General features: G+C 43.9%; 1 protein-coding gene across 4 annotated transcripts in view; it reads left to right on the plus strand.

The window, feature by feature from the left end:
- LOC125467113 (protein phosphatase 1 regulatory subunit 1A-like) overlaps positions 1-12,129 on the plus strand; it is a 76,676-nt gene extending 64,547 nt beyond the window's left edge. For 2 of the 4 annotated variants that reach the window (XM_048562533.2, XM_048562534.2), the window contains exons 5-6: positions 5,406-5,536; positions 11,785-12,129. In XM_048562533.2, coding sequence (XP_048418490.1) covers positions 5,406-5,530 — 125 coding nt within the window. In that variant the 3' untranslated portion in view covers positions 5,531-5,536; positions 11,785-12,129. The remainder of the gene's footprint in view (positions 1-5,405; positions 5,537-11,784) is intronic. The other 2 variants (XM_059639258.1, XM_059639259.1) reach the window with 1 other exon arrangement.
- Positions 12,130-24,382: the final 12,253 nt, after the last annotated feature.

Here is a 24,382-nt window from a genome sequence, read left to right on the forward strand (position 1 = left end):
GAGCTCAGGGACACGGCTGATGTCCCTGACTCCTACACATGCAAGAAGTGTGTCCAGCTGCAGCTCTGTTAGGCCACATAATGGCTCTGGAGCTGTGGATGGACTCACTTTGCAGCATCTGCGACGCTGAAGAAGTTATGAATAGCATGTTCAGCAAATTGGTCACACTGCAGATTAGGATTGCTGAGGGACAAAGCGAATGGGTGACCAAAAGGCAGAAAAAAACACACGAAGGCAGTGCAGGTGTCCCCTGCGGTCATCTCCCTCCAAAACAGGTATACAAGCAGAATTTAGGGAGTTAGGAGCTGAGTTAAAAAGTAGGACCTCAAAGGCAGTAGTCTCAGGATTGTTACCAATGCCACATGCTAGTCAGAGCAGAAATGAAAGAATAGGCAGGATAACTGAGTGGATTGCAAGATGGTGCTGGAGGGAGAGGTTCAGATTTTTGGGACATTGGGACCAGTTTTGGGGGAAGTGGGACTATTACAAATTGAATGGTCTACACCTGGGCAGGACTGGAACCAATGTTGTCGGGGCTGCTTTTGCTCACGCTATTGGGGAGGGTTTAAACTAATGTAGCAGGGGGATGGGGACCAAATGAGGAGGTTAGTGGACAGTAAGGAGGTAGTAACTAAAGCCTGTAAGGAACTAGATAATGAAGTCAGTGTGACGAAGGGGAAGAGTAGGCAGAGAGCAGATGATGAACACAAAGCGACAGGTGGTCTGAGGCGCATTTGTTTTAATGCAAGAAGTGTAGACGCTAAGGCAGATCAAGTTAGGGCTTGGATTAGTACCTGGAAGTACGATGTTGTTGTTATTACTGAGACTTGTTTGAGGGAAGGGAAAGATCGGCAACTAAATATCCCAGGATATAGATGCTTCAGGTGGGATAGAGAGGGAGATAAAAGGAATGGAGGAGTTGTATTACTGGTCAAAGAGGATATCATAGCTGTGCTGAAGGAGTGCACTATTGAGGACTCGAGCAGTGAGGCAATACTGGCAAGGGCTCAGAAACACGAAGGGTGTGGTAAAAATGTTGGAGCCGTACTACAGGTGTCCCAATAGCGAGCGTGAGATAAAAGCACAAATATGTAGACAGATTGTGGGAAAATTTAGGAGCAACAGGGTGGTGATGATGGGAGATTTTAATTTTCCCAACATTGACTGGAAATCACTTTGTGATAGGGGTTTAGATGGAGCAGGATTTGTAAGGAGTATCCAGGAAGGTTTTATGGAGCAGTATGTAAACAGTCCAACTCGGGAAGGGGCCATGCTGGACCTGGTATTGGGGAATGAGCCTGGCCAGGTGGTTGAAGTTTCATATGGGATTACTTTTGGAATAGTGATCTCAACTCCGTAAGTTTTAGAATACTGACGAACAAAGATGAGAGGAAAGGAAGAGCGCTGAATTGGGGAAAAGCCAACTATAGCAAAATTCGAGAGGAGGTGGGGAATATGGACTGGGAGCAGCTGATTGAGGGTAAATCCACATTTGATATGTAGGATGCTTTTAAAGAGAGGTTGAATGGAGTGAAGGACAGTCATGTTCCTGTGAAAATGAGGGATAGAAAGGGAAAGATTAGGGAACCATGGATGACAGGTGAAATTGTGAGAGTAACAACGAGGAAAAAGGAAGCATACTTAAGGTCTAGGCAACTGAAAATAGACGAAGCTTTGGAAGAATAGCAGGAAAGTAGGACCAATCTGAAACAAGGAATTAAGAGGGCTAAAAGGGGTTATGAAATATATTTAGCAAACAGGATTAAGGAAAATCCCAAAGCCTTTTATTCATGCATAAGGAACAAGAGGGTAACTACAGGAAGGGTTGGCTCACTCAAAAGACAAAGAGGGGAAGTTATGCGAGGAGTCAAAGAAAATGAGTGAGATTCTTAATGAGTAGTTTGCATCGTTATTGAATGAGGAGAGGGACATGACGGATGTTAAGGTTAGGGATAGATGTTTGATTACTCCAAGTCATGTCGGCATTAGGAAGGAGGAAGTGTTGGGTATTCTAAAAGGCATTAGGGTGGACAAGTCCCCAGGTCTGGATGGGATCTATCCCGGGCTACTGAGGGAAGCAAGAGAGGAAATAGCTGGGGCCTTAACAGATTTCTTTGCAGCATCCTTGAGCATGGGTGAGGTCCTGGAGGACTGGAGAATTGCTAATGATGTCTCCTTTTTTAAGAAGGGTAGCAAGGATAATTCAAGTAATGATAGACCGGGGAGCCTGACATCAGAAGTGAGGAAGTTGCTGGAGAAGGTACTGAGGGATAGGATTTATTTACATTTAGAAGAATATGGGCTTATTAGTGATAGGCAGCATGGTTTTGTGCAGGGAAGTTCATGTCTTACCAGACTGATGGAGAAAGTGAAGTCACATGGGGTCTACGGTATACAAGCTAGATGGATAGAGAACTGGCTGGGCAACAGGATACAAAGAGTTGTAGTGGAAGGCAGTTTCTCAAAATAGAGAACTGTGACCAGTGGTGCTCCACAGTTTTGTTAGGACCATTGTTGTTTGTGATATACATAAATGATCTGGAGGAAAATATAAATGGTCTGATTAGCAAGTTTGCAGATGACACTAAGATTGGTTGAGTAGCAGGTAGTGAAGGGGACTGTCAGAGAATGCAGCAGAATATAGATAGATTGGAGAGTTGGGTGAAGAAATGGGAGATGGAGTTCAAAGCAGACAAATGCGAGGTGATGCATTTTGGAAGATCCAATTCAAGAGCGAACTATATGGTAAATGGAAAAGCCCTGGGGAAAATTGATGCATAGAGAGATTAGATTCCCTACAGTGTGGAAACAGGCTCTTTGGCCCAACAAGCCCACACTGCCCCTTGAACCAGCCCACCCAGACCCATCCTCCTATAACTCACACACCCCTGAATACTACAGGCAATTTAGCATGGCCAATCCACCTAGCCTCCACAGCTTTGGACTGTGGGAGGAAACCGGAGCACCCGGAGCAAACCCACCCGGGGAGAACATGCAAACTCCACACAGATAGTTGCCTGAGGCTGCAATCGAACTCGGATTCTTGGCGCTGTGAGGCTGCAGTGCTAACCACGAGCCACCGTGCTGCCCCATGATCTGGGTGTTCAGGTCATTGTACCCTGAAGGTGGCAACACAGGTCGATAAAGTGGTCAAGAAGGCATATGGCATGCTTTCATTCATCGGGCAGGGTATTGAGTACAAGAGTTGGCAGGTCACGTTACAGTTGTCTAGGACCACATTTGGAATACTGCATACAGTTCTGGTTGCCACATTGCCAAAAGGATGTGGATGTTTTGGAGAGGCTGCAGGAGATGTTCACCAGGATTTTGCCTGGTATGGAGGGTGCTAGCTATGAAGTGAGGTTGAGTAGTTTAGGATTATTTACATTAGAAAGATGGAGGTTGAGGGGGGATCTGATTGAGGGCTACAAAATCATGAGGGGTACAGACAGAGTGAATAGCAAGAAGCTTTTTCCCAGAGTAAGGGACTCAATTACTAGGGGTCACAATTTCAAGGTGAGAGGGGAAAAGTTTAAGGGAGATATGTGCAAGAAAGTTTTTTACGCAGAGGGTGGTGGGTGCCTGGAAGGTATTGCCAGCAGAGATGGTAGAGGCGGACACAATAGCATCATTTAAGATGTATCTAGACAAATACATCAATGACCAGGAATCAGAGGGATACAGATCATTGGAAAGTAGGCAACAGGTTTAGATAGAGGATCTGGATCGGCGCAGGCTTGGAGAGCTGAAGGGCCTGTTCCTGTGCTATAATTTTCTTTGTTCTTTGTAACACTTGTTGAGGTTGGTTGGCTCGCTGAACTGGTTTGTCGTTTTTCAGACATTTCGTTACCATGCTTGGTAACTTCCTCAGTGCACTCTGAGCTCAACCCCATATGCATTCTACTGTAAAAGAAAACCAGGCAATCCATCTCAATGGACTCCAGAGTTTAAAAACCAGGCAGGAAAACACACTGACGCTTCATCGGAGGCTGCACTGAGGCTGTTACCCAGCACGGTAACGAAACGTCTGCAAAGCAACAAACCAGCTCGGCAAGCCAACCAACTCCAACACCCACAACCCGAGCTACGGATCTACTCCAAAATCTTAGTTACTAACACTTGCTATAGATGTGCTCACTGTGAACCTCCACCAGCTCTCACATCATGAAGGCACAGCACATTGCCTAGCCCAGCACCTTGATCTAAAATACATTGCTTTTAATTTGTTTTCTTTAAAAATTACTTTTTTTTTTAGTTCATAACTTGTAAATATCTATTCTATTTACCTTCAGCCTGAAAGTTACCTAAAATGGATAGTTAAATATGCAGCTATAAAACATAGGAGCAGAAGTTAGGCCATTCCAGCCCATCGAGTCTGCTCTGCCATTGAATCATGGCCGATAAGTTTCTCAACCGTGTTCTCCTGCTTCTCGTAACCCTTGATCCCCTTAACAATCAAGAACCCATCTATCTCCATCTTAAATATACTCAATGACCCGGCCTCCACAGCATTCTGTGGCAGCGTATTCCATAGATTCACCATTCTCTGGCTGAAGAAGTTTTATATAGCCTCTGAAGTAAGTCTCTGCTTCTTCTTCTAATTCTCTCAAAATGAATGCCAAAGTTGCAGTTCCCTTCCTAACTACCGACTCAACCCCATTGCGGCTATTATAAACCAATGAACTCTGGTTTGTACTGGGTCACCAATCTGGGGCTTAAATTTATCCTATTTGGTAAGCACTTACAGACTATGTGCCAAAAAAGCAAACAAAGCACGTCTTCCCCTCTGCACCGAATTCTCACTCTGCCTCCTAAATCCCTGAATGATATATTTACTTGGGCTGTCCTTTCCATCCATTCGAAGCGCAAAATCAGGAAGCTTTAACAGGTCCTCTTAAATCGAGCTGAGATGACTTGTATTAGTTAAGCTTCAAGAGTAATCAACATTGTCTGACACCCTATTCAAGCTCCAAGTGACAGAATGAAATCTGCCCCAGAGACAGCTGAGTTAGCTTATTAACATTTTAGCTAAACTGCTGAATTTAAAAATTTGAAATGGAGAAAGAAAAGAATTTTATCATTTGTAGTATGTGAATGCTTGCTCAGCCAGTGTTTTAGTACATTTTGCATAAGTGAATGGTATTATAGATGTACAGACATGTTTTTGGAATTTTGAATGGTTACTGGAGCTGTGAAAATATTGTCTGGATTTATGTCCGAGAAATTTTAATTCAGATTCTCCAGTTGGAAGTTTATGATTAATTCAGTTCCAAAGTCAAAGCTTCACAATCCCATTTAGTTCACTTCTCCATGATTCAGGCCTGAATACTGATGCATGATATGCTGTGTTGTTGGCTTGGCTTGCTGTTTGACTATGTTAATATGTACCTTCTGTATCTTTGGAGAAATCCAAGAATCAGAACCTGGTGATGATGAACCAGACACTGCAAACTGTACTGGAAATCAGAGAGGAGCGTGTTCTCTTGGCGAAAACTCCTTGAGCTTGCAAAGAGGACAAGATACTGCTTGAACCCAGGTTAGTCAGTGGATTTCCCATGATCTATTCCCGTGGATAGCAATTCAATAAAAAGATTTGTTGGTAGAGATACTTCATTATAAAGGGGGAGAAAGGTTTTACAGTGTGTAACACACCAGGATAATTTTGTTTTATATAACATCAAATGAAACAGCTCTCCAGCGTGTTGGTACGTTGCTTGATGATAAATCAGTTAATGCACGGATTTAGATAGAACAAAGAACAATGCCACACAGTAACAGGCCCTTCAGTCCTCCAAGCCTGCGCTGACATATTTTGCCTTTCTGTACCAAAACTGTCTTCACTACATGATCCCGTATCCCTCAATTCCTTTCTTATTCATGTATTTGTCCAGGTGCTTCCAGCACCTCTTCTGGCTACGCATTCCATGCTCTCACCACCCTTTGTGTGAAAAATGTGCCTCGCACATCTCTTTTAAGCTTCCTTCCCATCCCCACACCGGGCCTTGAACCTGTGTCCCCAGTATTGATCCCTCCACCCTGGGAAAAAAGAACTTCATACCTTCCACTTTATCCACGCCATTCACAATCTTATATTAGGTTTGACCCTCAACCTCCTGTGTTCCAGTGAAAACAAACCCAGTCGATCCAAGCTCTCATCATAGCTAAAGTCCTCTATACCCAGGTAGTATTTTTTTGAAACTTCTCCAAAGCATCCGCATCCTTCTGGCCGTGTGGCGACCAGAACTGCATGCAATATTCCAAGTGTGGCCTAACTAAAATTCTATAAACCTATAGCATAACTTGGCTATCATTTACGTGCACCACAAACGGCAGAGGCCCTGGCACCGATCCTTGTGGAACACCACTAGTCACAACCCTCTATTCCAAAAAGCATCCTTCTGCTGTTACCCTCTGTCTCCTATGACTAAGCCAGTTCTGTATCTATCTTGCCAGCTCACCCTTGATACCATGCAATTTCACCTTTTTCTTATGTTTGCTTTGAGGGACCTTGTCAAAGGTTTTATTGAAGTCCATGTAGATAGTATCAACTGCTTTTCCCTCATCAATCATCTTTGTCACCTCCTCAAAAATTTGATCAAGTCAGTGAAGCACAACCTCCCCCACTCAGTGCATGCTGTTTATTGCTCATAAGCCCATTTACTTCGAATTGCATATAGATCTTGTCCCTAAGAATCATTTTCAATGATTTTCCCAACATCTTAATGAGGCTCACAGGCCTATGATTTCCTGCCTTGTCCCTGCTACCCTTCTGAAACAATGGGACAACGTTGGCTCAGAGATAGTAAGAACTGTTGATGCTGGAGTCAGAAATAACAGAAGGAATAGCTGGACGAACACAGGAGGCCAGGCTGTATCAGAGGAACAGGACAGCTGGTGTTTCAGGTTGGGACCCTTCTTTAGAAATGGGGGAGGGTGAAGGGAGCTCTGAAGTAAATAGGGAAGGGAGGGTAGAGATATGGAAGGTATGTAGATGGTCATAACATTCCTGGTCATCCTAGGTTCATGTAATTTGCCGTACCCTATCATTCATTCTCGAGGAATATGTTGCTCTTGAGCTCTAATCAACTGCTGTAATCACCCACCCACCTCACCCACCGAGTGTAACACCTTCACCCAATGGGCTGCTGTTATCCATGAATACTTAAAACTCATGGTTTATGGTCACTCCTCCTGAAATGCTGCCCCACTGAAATGTCAATCATCTGGCCAGGCTCATTTCCCAAAACCAGGTCCAGTACCCTTCCATGGTTGGACTGATTACACACTGTGTCAAGAAACCCTCCATAATGATCCTCTCAAATTCTGCCTCATCCAAGCCCCTCACGCAAGTGAGTCTAGTCAATATCAGGGAAGTTAAAATCTCCTACCACAACAACCTTGCTGTTTTTACATCTTTTGAAAATTTGTCTACATATTCTCTCTTCTATCTCCCGCTGGCTGTTGGGAAGCCTGTCATATACCCCCAGCACTGTGATTTCACCTTTCTTACTCCTGAGTTATACCCATATTGCCTCGCTTCACAAGTACAGTTGTGAGATACTCCTTTACCAGTAGTGTAATTCCCTCACCACTTTTACAACCCCCTTCTAACATACCTAAAACATCCTAAACCTGCCAATCTTGCCCCTCTCTCAGCCATGTCTCCATAATCACAAAAATGTTGTAGATCCAAAGCTGAGTTCTGCCTATCATATTCCTCACGTTGAAACGCATGCATTTCAGACCACTTCTCCTGCTCTTTGAGGCAGAATTCCCCTGCTTGTTCTTAGTTAAGTTTGCCCTTGGTTTCTGCCTTTCCCTCAATTTCTGTATCTACTCTATCTCCTCTGATTCAGATTTCCCCTGCCACGCCACTTTAAACCACAGTGTCAGGTAACCACTCCCCTCTCCTACACCCTGCCCCCCCACCTTCACTCTCCCTCTCCCCAACCAAGTAATCACTCCTCTCCCCCCACTCCCCGGGACATAAGTCCCTATCCTGCCTGGGTCTAACCCATCCAGTTTGTACAGATCTCACTTCCCCCAGAATCAATCCCAATGCTCCTCAAATCTGAAACCCCTCTCCTCACACCATCTTTTTAGCCAAATGTTCATCCTATATACGCTGCTGTTTCTACTCTGACTAATAGTAATTCTGAGATAACTACCGTTTTGAGGCCCTACATTTCAACTTTCTTCCTAGTTGGTTAGGCCGCATTTGGAAAATTGGAAAGATGTGGTGGCTTTGGAGAGGGTATAGAAAAGATTTACCAGGATGTTGCCTGGTAGAGAGGGCATTAGCTGTGAGGAGAGGTTGTAGAAACTTGGGTTGTTCTCACTGGAACAACGGGGGTTGAGGGGGTAACCTGATAGAGGTCGACAAGATCATGAAGGGCATGGACAGACTGGATAGTCAGAAGCTTTTCCCCAGGGTGGAAGAGTCAGTTACCAGTGGCCATGGATTTAAGGTGCAAGGGGCAAGGTTTAAGGGTGATGTACGAGGCAAGTTTTTTTTTACACAGAGTGTGCTGGGTGCCTGAAACTCACTGCTGGGGGAAGGTAGTGGAAGCAGATATGATAGTGACTTTTAAAGAGCGTCTTGCTAAATACATGAATAGGATGGGAATAGAGGGATACGGTCCCCAAAAGGGAAGAGGGTTTTAGTTGTGAGGGGCAGCATGTTGGTGTAAACTTTGGAGGGACAAAGGGCCTGTTTGCATGCTGCAATTTTCTTTGTTCTTTGTTCTCCGGATGTAGTGCCAATGTTAAATGAGGTCCCCGTCAAGAAGCCATCAAATGCCTGGCATGACTAAGTTTCACTTTGACTTCAGATTGTTCTAAAGAAAGGAGGCACAATATTGCAGTTGAAGCCAAACTATTAATTTGCACTAGTTTAATGCAACGTACTTGTTTTTGTTCTCTGCTTCCTTTTTTTAAAATAAATCCAAAAATCTGCATGATTTGTTAACCGACCTATCATTATAGTCATTATAGGTTGTAATGCTTTTGAAGGTAAACACAGTTCCCACCATTCTTGCATGAACTTAGGAGAATTTTCCAGTTGTAGGTTTGCATTGCAACTCTGCATTCTTATGTTGGAATGAATCAGTAGATAGTGCATTATGTAAAACTCCATCTGCAATGTGGTTTCAGTGAATAGTCTATACCGCCCCTAACCCACTGACTCCCGTATGTTGTTTCATCCTCTCCCATTCCATCACTGTTTATCGGTACTCTGTTGCTGTGCTATGCACTATTCCAAATTTTAGTTCTGCTACACTCATTCCTTTTCTGCTGTTAATTCCTCTCCTCCACCAGTCTCTACTAAACAGGTCTTTGTGTTTCCATTCTGCTGCTCTAATTGTTACTGTTTTCATTTCCTCCCTGTGAGTCTGTATGTATTGCTATTCAGTGTTTGTAGACCTTTGTTACTGCGTCAATCACCATGGACAATATTAATGTGTGTGTTTCACTACATCTTGCTTTGGAATCTCTCCAAGAAAAATGCACTTGCTTGACCGAAGGGTGTGGAGGAATTTTCATATGAAAAAAACAATGACCCAGTTGGATGTCTACTGAATAGAATTTAGAAGGAGGTTACCCTGATTGAAATTGTGAAAGTGCCAAGAAACAGGGAGGCATAGTCTCAGAACAAGGGGTTGCCAATATAAGACTGGATAGAGAGAAGCTTCTTTTACAACATAGTCAATCTGTGCAGTGCTGTAAAAGTTGATTAATATATTCAAGACTGTGATAGTCAGATTTTGTATTCAGTAAAGAAATTGAGAGTTATGGATGTAAGATAATAAAGAGGACTTAAAGGACATCAAACCAGGAATAATCTATTTGAATGGTGGAGCGGGATCGATGTGCCAAGTGATAACGGGAACTGCAGATGCTGGAGAATCCAAGATAATAAAATGTGAGGCTGGATGAACACAGCAGGCCCAGCAGCATCTCAGGAGCACGAAAGCTGACGTTTCGGGCCTAGACCCTTTATCGATGTGCCAAACTGCCTCCTTTTGCCCTGTGCGTTTTGGTCTTGCACTTTTGCTACTCTTGAGTGTCAGTAGAACTGTCCTTGTGCGTATTTTGATGGTGGGCTGTCATTGTGAGAGAATCTGTAGGTTGTCTGATCATGACTGCACGGGTTTTTTCCAAAAGAACTGAAGTCTGTACTTATGTTCCTAGAAGGATGAAGACTCATGATCCTATATTTTAAAACAAAAGAATTTCTTTTTTTATAATCATAATTCAAAAGAAAGCAAGGATTAATATCTTGTATGTAATCGGCAGAAGGCAAATTAGTGTGTGAAACCATATTTTTCAAATAAACTTCCATTTAAATTAAACATACTTAATTAGATGGACAATACTGCCAATCAAGTCAAGTAGATGCTGTAATCATATGACAAGAATTACGTCAAACCCTCGAATATTCAGCCATCACATCATTTAACGTCTGCTTAATTCATATTGTGTCGATTCTGTGAAAAACAAGACACAAAGGAAGAAAAATAACAAGAAAAATAACAAGCTGGATGAACACAGCAGGCCTAGCAACATCAGAGGAGTAGGAAAGCTGATGTTTCGGGCTGAGACCCTTCCTCAGAAATGGAGGATGGGAAGAGGAATCTGAAATAAATAGGGAGAGTGGGGGAGGCGGATAGAAGATGGATAAAGGAGAAGATAGGTGGAGAGGGGACAGACAGGTCAAAGATGCGGGGTTGCAGTCAGTAAAGGTGAGTGTAGATGGGGGTGGGGCTTGAGGTGGGAGAAATGGTTAGGCACTTCACAGCATCCCCTCCTCTGACCACATCCCAAAACGAGCCCAGCTCGTCCCTGCCTCCCTAACCATTCTTCCCACCTCAATCCCCACCCCCATCTCCTACCTACTAGCTACATCTCGTCTTCTTGACCTGTCTGTCCTCCATGGACTGACCTACCCCTCCCTAACTCCCTACCTACATTCACCTTTACTGGCTCCAACCCCACCCCTTTGACCTGTCTATCTCCTTTCCACCTATCTTCTCCTTTATCCATCTTCTATCTGCTCCCCCCTCTCTCCCTATTTTATTTCAGAATCCCCTTCCCCTCCCCATTTCTGAAGAAGGGTCTCGACCCGAAACATCAGCTTTCCTGTTCCTCAGCTGCTTGTCCTACTGTATTCATCCAGCTCTACACAAAGGAATTGCATGTTTTTATTTTCCAATACTGGATGATAATTGCATTCAAATTACCTTGATATGACCATCAGCACCTGTTCACAAGCCTCTGAACATTCACATTATTTTACCGTTCTCATAATTAGCTGTCTTTATTTCTTAACTCACTTATCAATTCAGTACATTATCGTTGTTTTTTTGTTCGGCAAAACACTACAAGCATTCCCATTACGCTTGTAACTGCCTGGATTGTTTCTCTACCCCATGCTATCCAATGCAACTTTTAGGCCCGACTCTTGAGTGTGATTGCATTTTACCTTCAAATATACGCTCCATTGAAAACAGGCAGATCCTCCAAACATCTGTCTTCATTTTTCCTTTCAATTAGCTTCCAAATTCCTGCAGTTCACTGTACATCAGGTCTGAACTGTACAAAATAATATTTAACTGCTGCTGGTCTAAACTGCATCTTAGTTGTTTACAGTACATGGTAACATTGATCACTTTACAGTTCTTCCCCCCACCCCCCACTCCATCAAATGTTGCTTTTGCTGTGTTGATGTTGTGATGGATTTCAATAATTCTAGTAGTCTTATTTCAGATTCTTGTTTAATTTCAGCCTGAACCTGCAAGGGGGAGTCGCTTTCCTTGAATGAAGGACAATTTTTCCCTCAACTTCTGAATCTTATTGACATGGCCTGTGTTCTCTATCATCTGACAGCAACTTGATCCATGATTTTCCTGAATAGTGATTCCCAGGACAATGCAATCAAAAATGCGTTTCACGAGGAGTTTTTTTTTCTTTAGTGGACCTACTACCGGATGTGTTATCCGTTTGTCAAGGACAATGCTCTGGGGTCATGTCTTCATATTCAAATATGGCACTGGTAAAATTCAAAGTTACATGAAAAAAATTTTAATAAAATGAATCTCAATAATAATAAACATTAAATTCACATTTACATTCACATTCTCAAATATTAGTTATTGAAGGAAATCTGATATCAGTGCCTAGTCTAGTCTACATATCTTACCAAAATCACATCAATGTGGTTCAGTCTGAACTGTGGTCCAAAATGGGCAAGCAAATTATGCACTTCAAGGCCAAATAGGCATGGGAAGCGATGGACAGTGACAGCCAAATTCCATGAAAAGTAATAAAATAATGCATTCAAAGCAGCTTCTGAACTTCAATCGGTTGAAATATACAGTGGACATCTCATCGATAATGCTGTCAAGATACTCCACTTAACTAATAAGTCCTCCCCTGATTTGTCCTACCAAAACGTAGCACCTCCCATTTATCTAGATAACTCCATCTGCCAGTCCTCAGCCAATCAGCCCATCTGATCAAATTTCCGTTGTCATCTTCTTCCTAGTTTCTTGTAATGACCTGGGATATTCTTGATCAGGTCCTTGGGTTTACCTATCTCTGTGTCTTAAGGCATCCAGAACCACCACTTCTGTAATGTTGACCTTTTTCAAGGCATAATTAAAAACCAAAAAAATTGCAGATGCTGTAAATCAGGAACAAAAACAGAGGTGTTACTGGAAAAGCTCAGCAGATCTGGCAGCATCTGTGAAGACAAATATAAGAGTTAATATTTCAGGTCCGGTTTTGGGTTTTAAGGAAGGGTAACCAGATTGGAAACATTAACTCCGATTTTATTCCTCGCAGATGCTGCCTGACCTGCTGAACTTTTCCAGCAACTTCTGTTTTTGGTCCTTTTTTCAAGACATCACTATTTATTTCCCAGAGGTCTACAGCTTCCTTGTCTTTATCCATAGTAAATATTGATAAAAAATATTTGTTCAGGATTTCACCGATCTCCTGTGACTCCACACATAGGCAATTTCACTGTTCTTTAAGGGTTCTCATCCTTTGGTTACTCTTTTGGTCTTAATACACTTGTAGGTTCTCCCTTACCCTATCCATCAAAGGTATCCAATGTCCCCTTTTACCCTCCTGATTTCACTTTTAACTGTACTCTTGCACCCCTATACTCCTCAAACAATTCATTTGATTCCAGTTGCCTATGCCTGATATATGCTTCCTTCTTTTTCTTGACCAGAATATCAATATCTCTAGTCATCAGTGCTCCCTACGCTTGCTAGCCTTGTGCTTCATACTGACAGGAATATGCTGGCCTGAACTCTCAATACCTTGCTTTTGAAAGCCACCCACTTGCTGGATGTCCCTTTTACTGTGAACTCTCTCTCCCAACCAACCTTTGAAAGTACCTGTCTAATACCAACAAAATTGGCCGTGCCCCAATTTAGAACTTTAACTTATGGACCTATGCTTTTCTATAACCATTTTAAAACTAATAGAAATATTGTCACTGGTCCCAAAATGCTCCCCTACTAAAGCCTTAGTCACTTTCCCTGTCTTATCTTCCAAGAGGGTTGAGTTTTGCTCCTTCTTACCCCTCCACATATTTATTGAGAATTCTTTTCTTCCCTGAACCCATTAACATATTCTTCCCAATCTCAGCCCTTAGACTGGGACTGCTATAGTACTATGTTTGGAAAGTCAAAATACCCTCCTGTTCGAATCCTATTATTCTTACAGCTATCTGTAGATCTCCCTACATATTTGCTCCTCAATTTCCCACTGACTGCTGGGGAGCTATCGTATAACCCTATCAAAGTGATAACACCTTTATTTCTTAGTTCAACTTAGCTTCAGTGAATGACCTCTCATGAATATCCTCTCAGTACTGCTGTGATGTTTTCCCTCATTAGGAATGCTGCTCTTCCTCCTCTTTTGTCTCCACTCTATCCTTGTTTAAGCATCTAGATCCCAGAACATTGAGCTGCCAGTCCTGTTCTTCCCATGTTTCTGTAATAGCTATGATATCCTAGTCTCATGTTCCCTGAGTTCATCTGCATTACCTCATGTATTGAAATAAATGCACTATAATTCATCAGTCTTTCCTCGTTCCCTGCCATGCTCTTTCCTGCCATATCTATCTCTTTAACTTTGATGCTGGCCTCAAATTTCTCTTTTGTCTCACTACCCTTTAGGGTCCCAGGCCCCTTTGCAGGCTAGTTTACCCCCTGAATAGCTCTAGCAAATCTCCTCACCAAGGTATTGGTCTCCATGTGGCTCAGACACAATTCATCCTTCTTGTAATAGGTCACCTCTGCCCCGGAGGAAATCCCAATGATCCAAAAACTTGAATCCTCTGCCAATCATTCATCCACCTATCCTCCTATCATGTGTCACCAGGAGTAATCCAGAGATTACTATCTTTGATGTCCTGCCTTTTTACTCCTTATATTCACTCTGCTGGACCTCATTTCTTTTTCTGTCTGGGTCATTGGTACCAACGTGTACAACAGCCGCTGGCTGCTCACGCTCGCCTTTGAGAAATTGCTCAAGATGTCTTTGGCCTGGGTATCAGGAAGGAAACGCACTGTCCTGGAATCCCACTCGGGGCTGCCTGCCTGTGCTCCTGACTATAGAAGTCTCCTATCACAATTGATTGCTTGGGAGTTTGCCATAGCGGTGGACAAGTTGTTGGAAAGGATCCTGAGGGATGAGACATATTTGAACAGTCAAGGATCTATTAGGCATAATCAACATGCTTTATGCATGGAAATGGTGTCTCACGAACTTAGTCATGGAATTATAGAATAATACAGCATGGAAAGTGGAACACCCAAACTGGTCTGGCTGACCATGGTGCCAGTTCAGGTGTTTCCAGTGCCTGCATTTGGCCCATACCCCTCTAAACTCTTCCCATCTATGGGTTTATCCAAATGATTTTTATATCTTGCTATTGTATCTGCCTCAACCACTTTCTCTGGCAGCCCATTCCATATATGCGTCACTTTCTGAGTGAAAAAGTTGCCCTTTAGGTCCTCCTTAAATCTCTTCCCTCTCAGCTTAAACCTATGCCCTCTATTTTCAAATCCCCATCTGTGGGGAACAAGACTAAATGCATTCATCCTATCTATGCCCCTCATCATTTTATACAACTCAATAAAGTCACCCCTCATTTTCCTACGCTTCAAGGAATAAAGTCATAGGCTATCCAATCTCTCCGTATAACTCAGACCTACTCATCTCAGCAATGTTTTTGTAAATCTTTTTTGTACTTTCTAGTTTAACTATTGTCTTTACTATAACAGGGTGACCAAGATTGTACACAATATTACATTTGTGGCCTCACCAACAACTTATGCAACTGTAACATAATGTCCTGACTCCTACACTCAGTGCCTTGACTGATGAAGGCCCACAAACTAAATGCCTTCAACACCACCCTGTATGCCTATGACACTGCTTTCAATGCACTGTGTACTTGTGCTGCTCGGTCCCTCTGTTCCACAACACTCCTCAGGAACTTACCATTAACTGTATATGTCTTACCTTGGTTTGACTTTCACATGTCACACCTTTGTGCACTGAATTGCATTTACCAGCCAATCCTCAGCCCACTTCCCCACCTGATCAAGATCCTCTGTAAATTTTGATAACCTTCTTTGTGATCAACAATACCTTCTAATTTTGCATCATCCATAAACTTACTAGTCATACCTTATACATTCATATTCAGATCATTTATGTGAATAATAAAGAACAAAGTTCACGGCATCGACCCCTGTAGCACTTACCACTAATCATAGGCCTCCATTCCGAGAAACAACCTTAGAAATTGAGCGTTTTTCTGCCCCCTCCGCCTTCACGCTTACTTTTTCAACCATGAGTCTAACCCTCCCTCTACTGAGCCCTTCTCCCACCTCCAACATAAGCCTTCCTTCTGGACACCACTCCAAGGCCTCCTACCCTTCGTCGACCTCTTCATCTCCAACTGCCGTCGAGACATCTATCACCTCAACCTCTCCACCACTCTATGTGCAGCACTCTGCTCCCTCCGCTCCAATCCCAACCTCACCATAAAACCTGTGGACAAGGGAGGTGCAGTTGTAGTATGGTGCACTGACCTCTACATCACTGAGGCCAGGCACCAACTCTCCGACATCTCCTCTTACCGCCCCCGAATCATGACCTCACCTCCAAGCACCAAACCATCATCTCCCAAACAATCCACAACCTCATCACCTCAGGTGACCTTATACCCACAACCTCCAACCTCATTGTTCTCCAAACCCGCTCTGCCCACTTTTATCTCCTTTCCAAAATATAGAAACCTGACTGCCCTGGTCGACCCATTGTCTCTGCCTACTCCTGCCCACTAAACTCACCTCCACCTATCTGGTTTCTTTTTTTCCACTTTGGCTCAGGATCTCCCTACCTATATCCGTGACACCACCCACGACTTCCACCTCCTCCAGAACTTCCAATTCCCCAGACACCAACGCCTCATTTTCACCCTGGATGTTCAGTCCCTATACACCTGCATTCCCCATGCAGATTGCCTAAAGGCCCTCCGCTTCGGGTCTAGGCCCGAAACGTCAGCTTTTGTGCTCCTGAGATGCTGCTGGGCCTGCTGTGTTCATCCAGCCTCACATTTCATTCCCTTAGATACTGACCTGGTATTCATAAACCACCCCTCCTCTCTAATTGTGTGGCACTCTCTCATTTCTGACCCTTTTATGATGAGGCACTGCCTCAGTATTGACCATGCCTATAATTCACTCCCTCAGTAATGACACTCTCTTGGAGATGCAATACTCAGCACTGACCCTTTACTCATGTGGCCCTCCCTCAGTTCTGAAACCTTGAGGCGGTGCTTCAGAACTGACCCTCTAACAATGAGGAACTATCAACGAGTGCCAATCCCTTTCCAGCCTCTCCCCTAGACATTGTTTTCATCCAATACCCTCTTGTAGGTCTCCATTGAACCTTATTCATTGTATTTACAGGCAGTATACTCCATAACTTCACTGCATGCTGCGTGACAAAGTTGTTTTCTCACGTCACCCTTGTCACATTTTCAGATCACTTTAAATATGTCTGCTCTATGGGCAGGATCTACTTGTCTCTATCCACTCTGTCCAGCCCACTCATGATTTCAAAAATCTCAATAACATCTCCTCTCAGCCTGCTCTTGAGAGAGAACAGTCCCAGCTTCTTCAATTTATTCTTGTAACTGAAATGGCTCATGCCTGGAACTAATCTAATCATATGGTTCAGCATATCAATGCATTTGCCTTTTTCCCATAACATGGAGCCCACAATTGTACACAATACTCCAGCTGAGGTCTAACAAGTACCTGTACAAGTTCAAAACTATCTTCTTACTCTTATGATTTACAACTGAATTGAGAACTCAGTAAGCTTTATTTACAATAACAACCAAAACAGAATCCCCCTCGTCCTCACGTACCATTCCACCAACCTCCGGAACCAACACATCATACTCCGACACTTCCACCATATGCAATCCGACCCCACCACCGAAGATATTTTTCCCTCCCCACCCTTATCTTCTTTTCGGAGAGACCACTCTTTCTGTGACTCCCTTGTCCGTTCCACACTCCCCTCGAACCCCAGCTGAAAGAAGTGCTACACCTGCCCCTACACTTACCCCCTCACCCCATCCCAGGCTCCAAGAAAACTGTCCACATGAAGCAGATGTTCACCTGCACATCTACTAATGTACTACACTACATCCACTGTTCCCATTGTGGCCTCCTCTACACCAAATGGAGGTTTGGGGACAGATTTGCAGAACACCTACCCTCTGTTCACACTAAAGAACTGTACCTCCCAGTTGCGAACCATGTCAACTCCCCCTCCTATTCCTTAGACGGCATGTCCATCTTGGGCCTCCTGCAGTGTTAGAATGATGCCACCCGAAGGTTGCAGGAACAGCACGTCATATTCCGCTCGGGAAGCCTGCAGCCCAAAGGTACCAATGTGGACTTCACAAGCTTCAAAATCTCCCCTCCCCCTACATCATCCCAAAACCAGCCCAGCTCACCCCTGCCTCCCTCACCTGTCCTTTCTCCCACCTATCCACTAGTCCCACCTCAAGCCCCACCCCCATCTCCAACCTACTAACTTAATCCCACCCCTTTGACCAGTCCATCCTCCCTGAACTGACCTATCTCCTCCCTAACTCCCCACCGACACTCACTTTTACTGGCTCCATCCCCGCCTCTTTGGCCTCCACCTAGTTTCTCCTCTATCCATCTTCTTTCCACCTGCCCCTCTCTCCCTATTTAGTTCAGAACCCCCTTCCCCTCCCCCATTTCTGAAGAAGGGTCTAGGCCCGAAACATCAGCCTTCCTGCTCCTCTGATGCTGCTTGTCCTGCTGTCTTCATCCAGTTCTACCCCCTGTTACCTCAGATTCTCCAGCATCTGCAGTTCCTACTATCTCTGAAACAAACTTTATTTACAGCTGTCTCCAGCTGTTTTGATACCTTCAATTGATCTGTACGCATATGCATTCAGGCCCCTCTGTTCCTGTACCCCCTGCAGCATTGTCCTCCTATTTTGCATTGTCTTTCATTATTCTTCTGACTGAAGTGCATCAGCTCACACTTCTCTGCTTTGAGCCTCATCTTCCACCTACTTGCCCATCCACCAACATATCAATGTCCATTTGGAGTTCCAAGTTATCTTTCGCACTATGTACACTTCTCTCAAATTTAATAGCATCTCCAAACATAGAGACTGTCCCTGCACACCAAGATCAAGGTAATTAATTGTATTTGAGAAAAGCAACATTTCCAGTATTGAACCCTTGAGAATTTCACTACAAACTTGATTCCCAGCCCGAAAAATAGCCATTGAAATATGGGACTGGACAAAAAGGAAAGACATCCTTCCCTTGATTAATGCCACAGGCATTTCTTTATTCATCTCAGGGCAAATAGAAACTCATTGCACTATAAATCCAGCAATGCTGCAGGTCTTCGAAAATGTCAAAACAGGATATAAATCCACAATTTCCGAGTATCTGTGCCAAGAATGCAACCGTTTACACCTCAGAAAATGCCAAGTAGAAGTGCTTTCTGTGCACCGTCTTTTCTCAAATCTTCGCACCAACAGATGAGCTGCCTCTAGGGCTGGAATGTCTTCACAAAAGGAATTTTCTTGCAGGGCTATCAGCAGAGAGAAAGAAAGGGAGTCTTTAAAGAACTGCAGTTCAAGAAGGTTTGACAGCCTAGATTCTGTGATACCATTTTTGTCCCTCAGTGTTTTGACAAGTTTCCCCATGGTGGGCTGGTTGACAAGGTTGGATCACATGGAATATGGGGAGAACCATTGGGTGTATAAGATCTGCCCTGCTTTGCCCTACCAAAATATAGCACCTTAGATTTTTCTCTATTAAACGCCATCTCCCACACCTTCGCCCATTAGCCCATGGTATCAAGGTAACCTTCTCCACTGTCCCCAATGCCTCATTGTTAAAGAGTCAGTTCTGAGGCCTGTACTGAGGGAATGAATCATTGTCAGAGGATGAGTTCTGTGGCAGTGCCTCAATAGATTGGTGCCAGAATTGCCAGGGTGCCACATGTTTAGACAGTCAGTTCTGGGATAGTGCAGCCCTCTCTGAGGGTCAGTAATGATGAAATGCTTCATTATTGTAATGTTAGTTCCGAAGCAGTGCCTCATTGCCTCAGTTTCAGTTCTGTGGCAGTGCATCATTTTAATAACATGATTTGAGAGTGTGCCTCATGATTAGAGAGTCAGTCCTGAGCTATTACTGCTCTATCAGAGTGTCAAGACTGAGGGTGACGTAATTAGTAACATAGTTCGATGGTGTCTAATTTTCATGGAATCAGTTTGAGGGAGTGCTACACGATTAGAGTGTCTGTACACAGGGAGTATGTCATTGTCACAGTGTCAGTTCTGTGGCAGTGCACCATTTTAATCACATCATTGAACATGGAACAAAGAACAGTGCAGGCCCTTCAGCCCACGATGTTGTGCTGAACATTTACCCTAATCCTAAGGAGTGTCTAACCCCCACTCCTACCTTATACTATCATCCATATGCCTATCTAAAAGCTGCTTAAATGCCCCTAACAAGGCCAACTCCACTACCCTCTCTGGCAATGCATTCCATGCCCCTACCCCTCTCTGAGTAAAGAACTTCCTCTGATGTCTCCCCGATATCTACCTCGACCCTAGGAAAAAGTCTCTGGCTATCAACTCTATATACACCACTGATCATTTTATACACCTCTATCAAGTCACCTCTCATCCTTCGTTGTTCTAAAGAGAAAAACCCTAGCTCTCTCAACCTTTCCTTGTCAGACATTCCCTCCATTTCAAGTAACATTCTGCTAAATCTCTGCACCTTCTCCATCACTTCCACATCTTTCTTGTAATGAGGCAACCAAAACTGGACACAAGATGCTAAATGTGGCCAAACCAGGCTATTGTATAGCTGGAGCATAACTTCACGGCGCTTGAACTCAATCCCTCAATTAGTGAAAGCTAACACACCATACGCCCTCTTAACAACTCTATCTACCTGGGTGGCAGCTTTCAGGGAACTGTGGACATGAATTCCAAGATCCCTTAGCTCCTCCACACTGCCAAGAAACTATCCATTAACCCTATATCCTGCTTTCAATGTTGACCTTCCAAAATGAATCACCTCACACTTTTCAGGGTTGAAATCCATCTGTCACTTCTCATCCCAATTCTGCATCCTATCAATGTCACTTTGTAACCTAGAACAGCCCTCTGCACCGTCCACAACATGACCCACCTTATATCAAATGTGAACTTGCTAATCCAGCCTTCCACTCCTTCATCCAAATCATTTACAAAAGTCACAAATAGAAGAAGACCCAGAACAGATACTTGTGGTACACCACTCATAACTGAGCACCATGTTGAATATTTTCCATTGACTAACACCCTTTGTCTTTTAAAGGTCAGCCAATTCTGAGTCCAATCTGTCACAATTCCCCCAATCCCATACCTCCTTACTTTCTGCATGAGCCTACCATGAACCTTGTCAAATGCCTTACTTAAATCATTGTATACCATATCCAATGCTCTACCTTCATCCACATGTTTGGTCACCTCTTCAAAGAATTCAATAATGTTTGTCAGGCATGATCCAACTCACAAATCCATACTGACTATCATGAATCAAACTGCATTTTCAAGTGATCATAAATCCTATCTCTTAGAGCCCTCTCCAATAATTTCCCCACCACTGATCTAAGACTAACTGGCCTATAATTTCCAGGTGCATTCCTATTCCCTTTTTTGGACAAGAGAAAGACATTTGCCTCTCTCCAATCTTCCAGCACTCTACTCATCAGCAGTAAGGACATCACCAAAGGCCCTGCAATATCTTCCCGTGCTTCCCATAGAATCTTCGGATAAATGCCATCAGGCCCAGGGGAATATCTACCTTCAAATTCCTCAAAATTCCTAGTGCATTTTCCTTACTAACATCGACCTCCTAAAGCCTACCAGCCTGTTTCACACTGTTGTCCTCTACAACTAGGTTCCTCTCAGTTGTGAATACCAAAGAAAAGTATTCACTAAAGACCTGTTCTATCTCTTTAGGCTCCGTGCACAAATTCCCTACCCTTTCTCTGGTCATTCCCTAATTCCTCACATACATGTAAAAAGCCTCGGAGTTTTCCTTGATCCTATTTGCCAAGGTTTTCTCGTGCCCCCTTCAAGCTCTCCTAAGCCCTTCCTTTAGCTCCTTCCTGGATAACTTGTATCCCTCTAGAGCCTTTTCCATTCCTTGTTTCCTGAACCTTACATAAGCCTCCTTCTTCCTCTTAACCAGTCATTCGACCTCGAGAACTAAGGTTCCCTCACTCAAGTGCATATTCCCTGCCTGCGAGAGACAAACATTGAGCACATGCAGTATGCTTTCCTTAAATAATCTCCACATTTCAATAGTGCTCTTCCCTGCCAGCATCTGTTCCCATTTTATGTTACCCAGATCTTGCCTAACAGAATTGTAATTGTAATTAGTCACACATCAGAGTTTAGACTTCGAGGTAAAGAGGCTTTATTCGTGGTATGACAGGGATCCAATGCTGACAAAAGATCAGGTCCATAGTCTGAGTACAGAAACAAGGCAATACTTATACATGCCATTCGCGATTGAGACCTTGAATCAACATGCATAGTCACTCTGTTAATGAATGGGGCATCATACCATAAGTGAAAGGATCTCATTTTAAGGCATTCCTGTTATTCACAACTAGGATCACTGGTTACAGTGCGGGGGAAGAAAAGGACAGGGTTGAAGTCCACAGGGGAGGCAGCCAAATGTAGGCCCTAGGGCCACAAACAAAATAGGTATTGTTATAAGGGATAAACTGAGTATTATAACCAAGAAACCAAACATGGACAAACGTTCCTGCTGATGTGAGGTTAATAAACTTAAGTTGAGATGGAGGCCAAACCTTGGGCATAATATTAAAATATTTGGTGTAATTACACTAACCCATAAACCAACGCCTAAGCATGATCTGGTGAAGCAAAATGGGATTTACCAGTTTTTTCTCCTTTGCCCCCGACATAAAAGTGATGGCAACATATAGTGGAATACCTGTGGTATTAATTAAATCAAGGTTGATACCAACCTTTAAATGTTAAAAAGGTGTACCCTGTCATTTTTCACTTTTCTTGGAAAGGTCTGTCAGGAAACTGGTTTAAAATGGCCTGAAGCTCTGCCTATTACTCTTTACTCCCTAAGGAATCAAGTAAATAGAACAGGCCTAACCTCATTTGAGACCTTACTGGGAAGGCCCATGATCAAAGTCACCAAGCCCCTAATGACAGGGGCTGATGTAGCATTATTTTGGGTCAATGAGAAAACCTTACAGCATGCATAGGCCCGAAGTGAAGTGGCCCGGTCAAATCATGATAAAGTCTTTGCAGCACTGCCAAAGCCCAAGAAGGGGAATACTCAGCCATTTAAACCTGGTGATTTTGTTTATATCAAAGCATTCAAAATGAATTATTTGTCTCTTAGACCATCTGTTTCTGGTTGCAAAGGCTTCCACCCACTTGGAGAGCATGTCCATTATCACCTGTACAAATTTGAAACCTCCTGACAATGATGTGCACAAAATCTACTTGTAAATTTCCAAAGTGTCCAGCCGGTACTGGCAAGTGATCAAACGTGGCTGGTGTTCCCAGCCCACCCCTCCCCAATCGTACCGTTGGCAAACGGTACAAGGGTCACTTACTTGTTAAAGAGCAGTCATTATACCCAATGCAAACCATTGTTGGTTGACATGATGCAGGATCCCATCTTTTCCCACATGTCCCCGCCCATGCGCCAGGCGGGCAAGTGCGTCTGGAAGAGACCCTTCGGGCAAACAACACTTCCACCAGGGTGGCGCCTGAAATGGTCGGGGTCCCGGGCACAGCCCTTTATAACACAGGTATCTTTTTCCTGATGAGCCTGTGAGGTCAATGGACTTGGGTAATGATTGGCGGACAAAAGAGGACACCACCGCCACCCGGGACAAAGCGGCATCTTTGGCTTCATCAGCAGCGGCATTCCCGGGTGAAATATCGTCTTGAGACTTGAGTGTGCGCATTAATTCCGGCCGACCCACGGGGAGAAGCGAAGTATTTGTCAAGGTTGTATGTTGACTGGGCTTACCAAAAAAGGTGATGGAACCACAGTGCTGCCATAGGGTGCCAAAATCGTGAGCCACCCCAAAAGTGTACCTCAGGTCGATATAAAATGTTATCAGTGCAACCCTCAGCGAGAATACAAGCACGGGTAAGGGCGAACACTTCGGCAGCCTGAGCAGAAGTGCTAGGAGGTAGAGCAAATGTTTCCAGAACTGCAAAGAGAGTGACAGTGGCGTAGCCTGCCAGAGCGGCAGGCAGTGTCGTCAGGCTGGTAAGAGCCCCCAGTGAAGAGCACCAAATCGGGATTATCAAGTGGTGTTGACTGTAAGTCAGGGTGGGGAGATATGACAGTCGACAAGCTACACGTAGTCGCGTTCTATGTCATCTACAGCAGTGCTGTCGGGGGTAAGGGAGGGAGCTCGGCAGGAGGAGATATTTGGCTCAGACAGTAAGATGACCTGGTACCCAGTGCGGTGAGCAGCAGTAAAATGTTGAGTCTCTGCTGAATTTAGTAGCAGTAAAACTGCATGTTGGGAGCCAAAATGACACATTTGTGGTCTAAAACAATAGGATTGGATTTTTCAAAGATGACAGCAGGGACAGCAACAGCACGCAGACAACCGGGCATTCATCTCTCAACAGGGAGACAACTGAACCGAATAATGCTCTACCGGCCGCTTGAGTCCATGTTCTTGAGTCAGTATGTCGCTTGCA

This window comes from Stegostoma tigrinum, chromosome 33 (assembly GCF_030684315.1).
Source record: "Stegostoma tigrinum isolate sSteTig4 chromosome 33, sSteTig4.hap1, whole genome shotgun sequence".
NCBI lineage: Eukaryota > Metazoa > Chordata > Chondrichthyes > Orectolobiformes > Stegostomatidae > Stegostoma > Stegostoma tigrinum.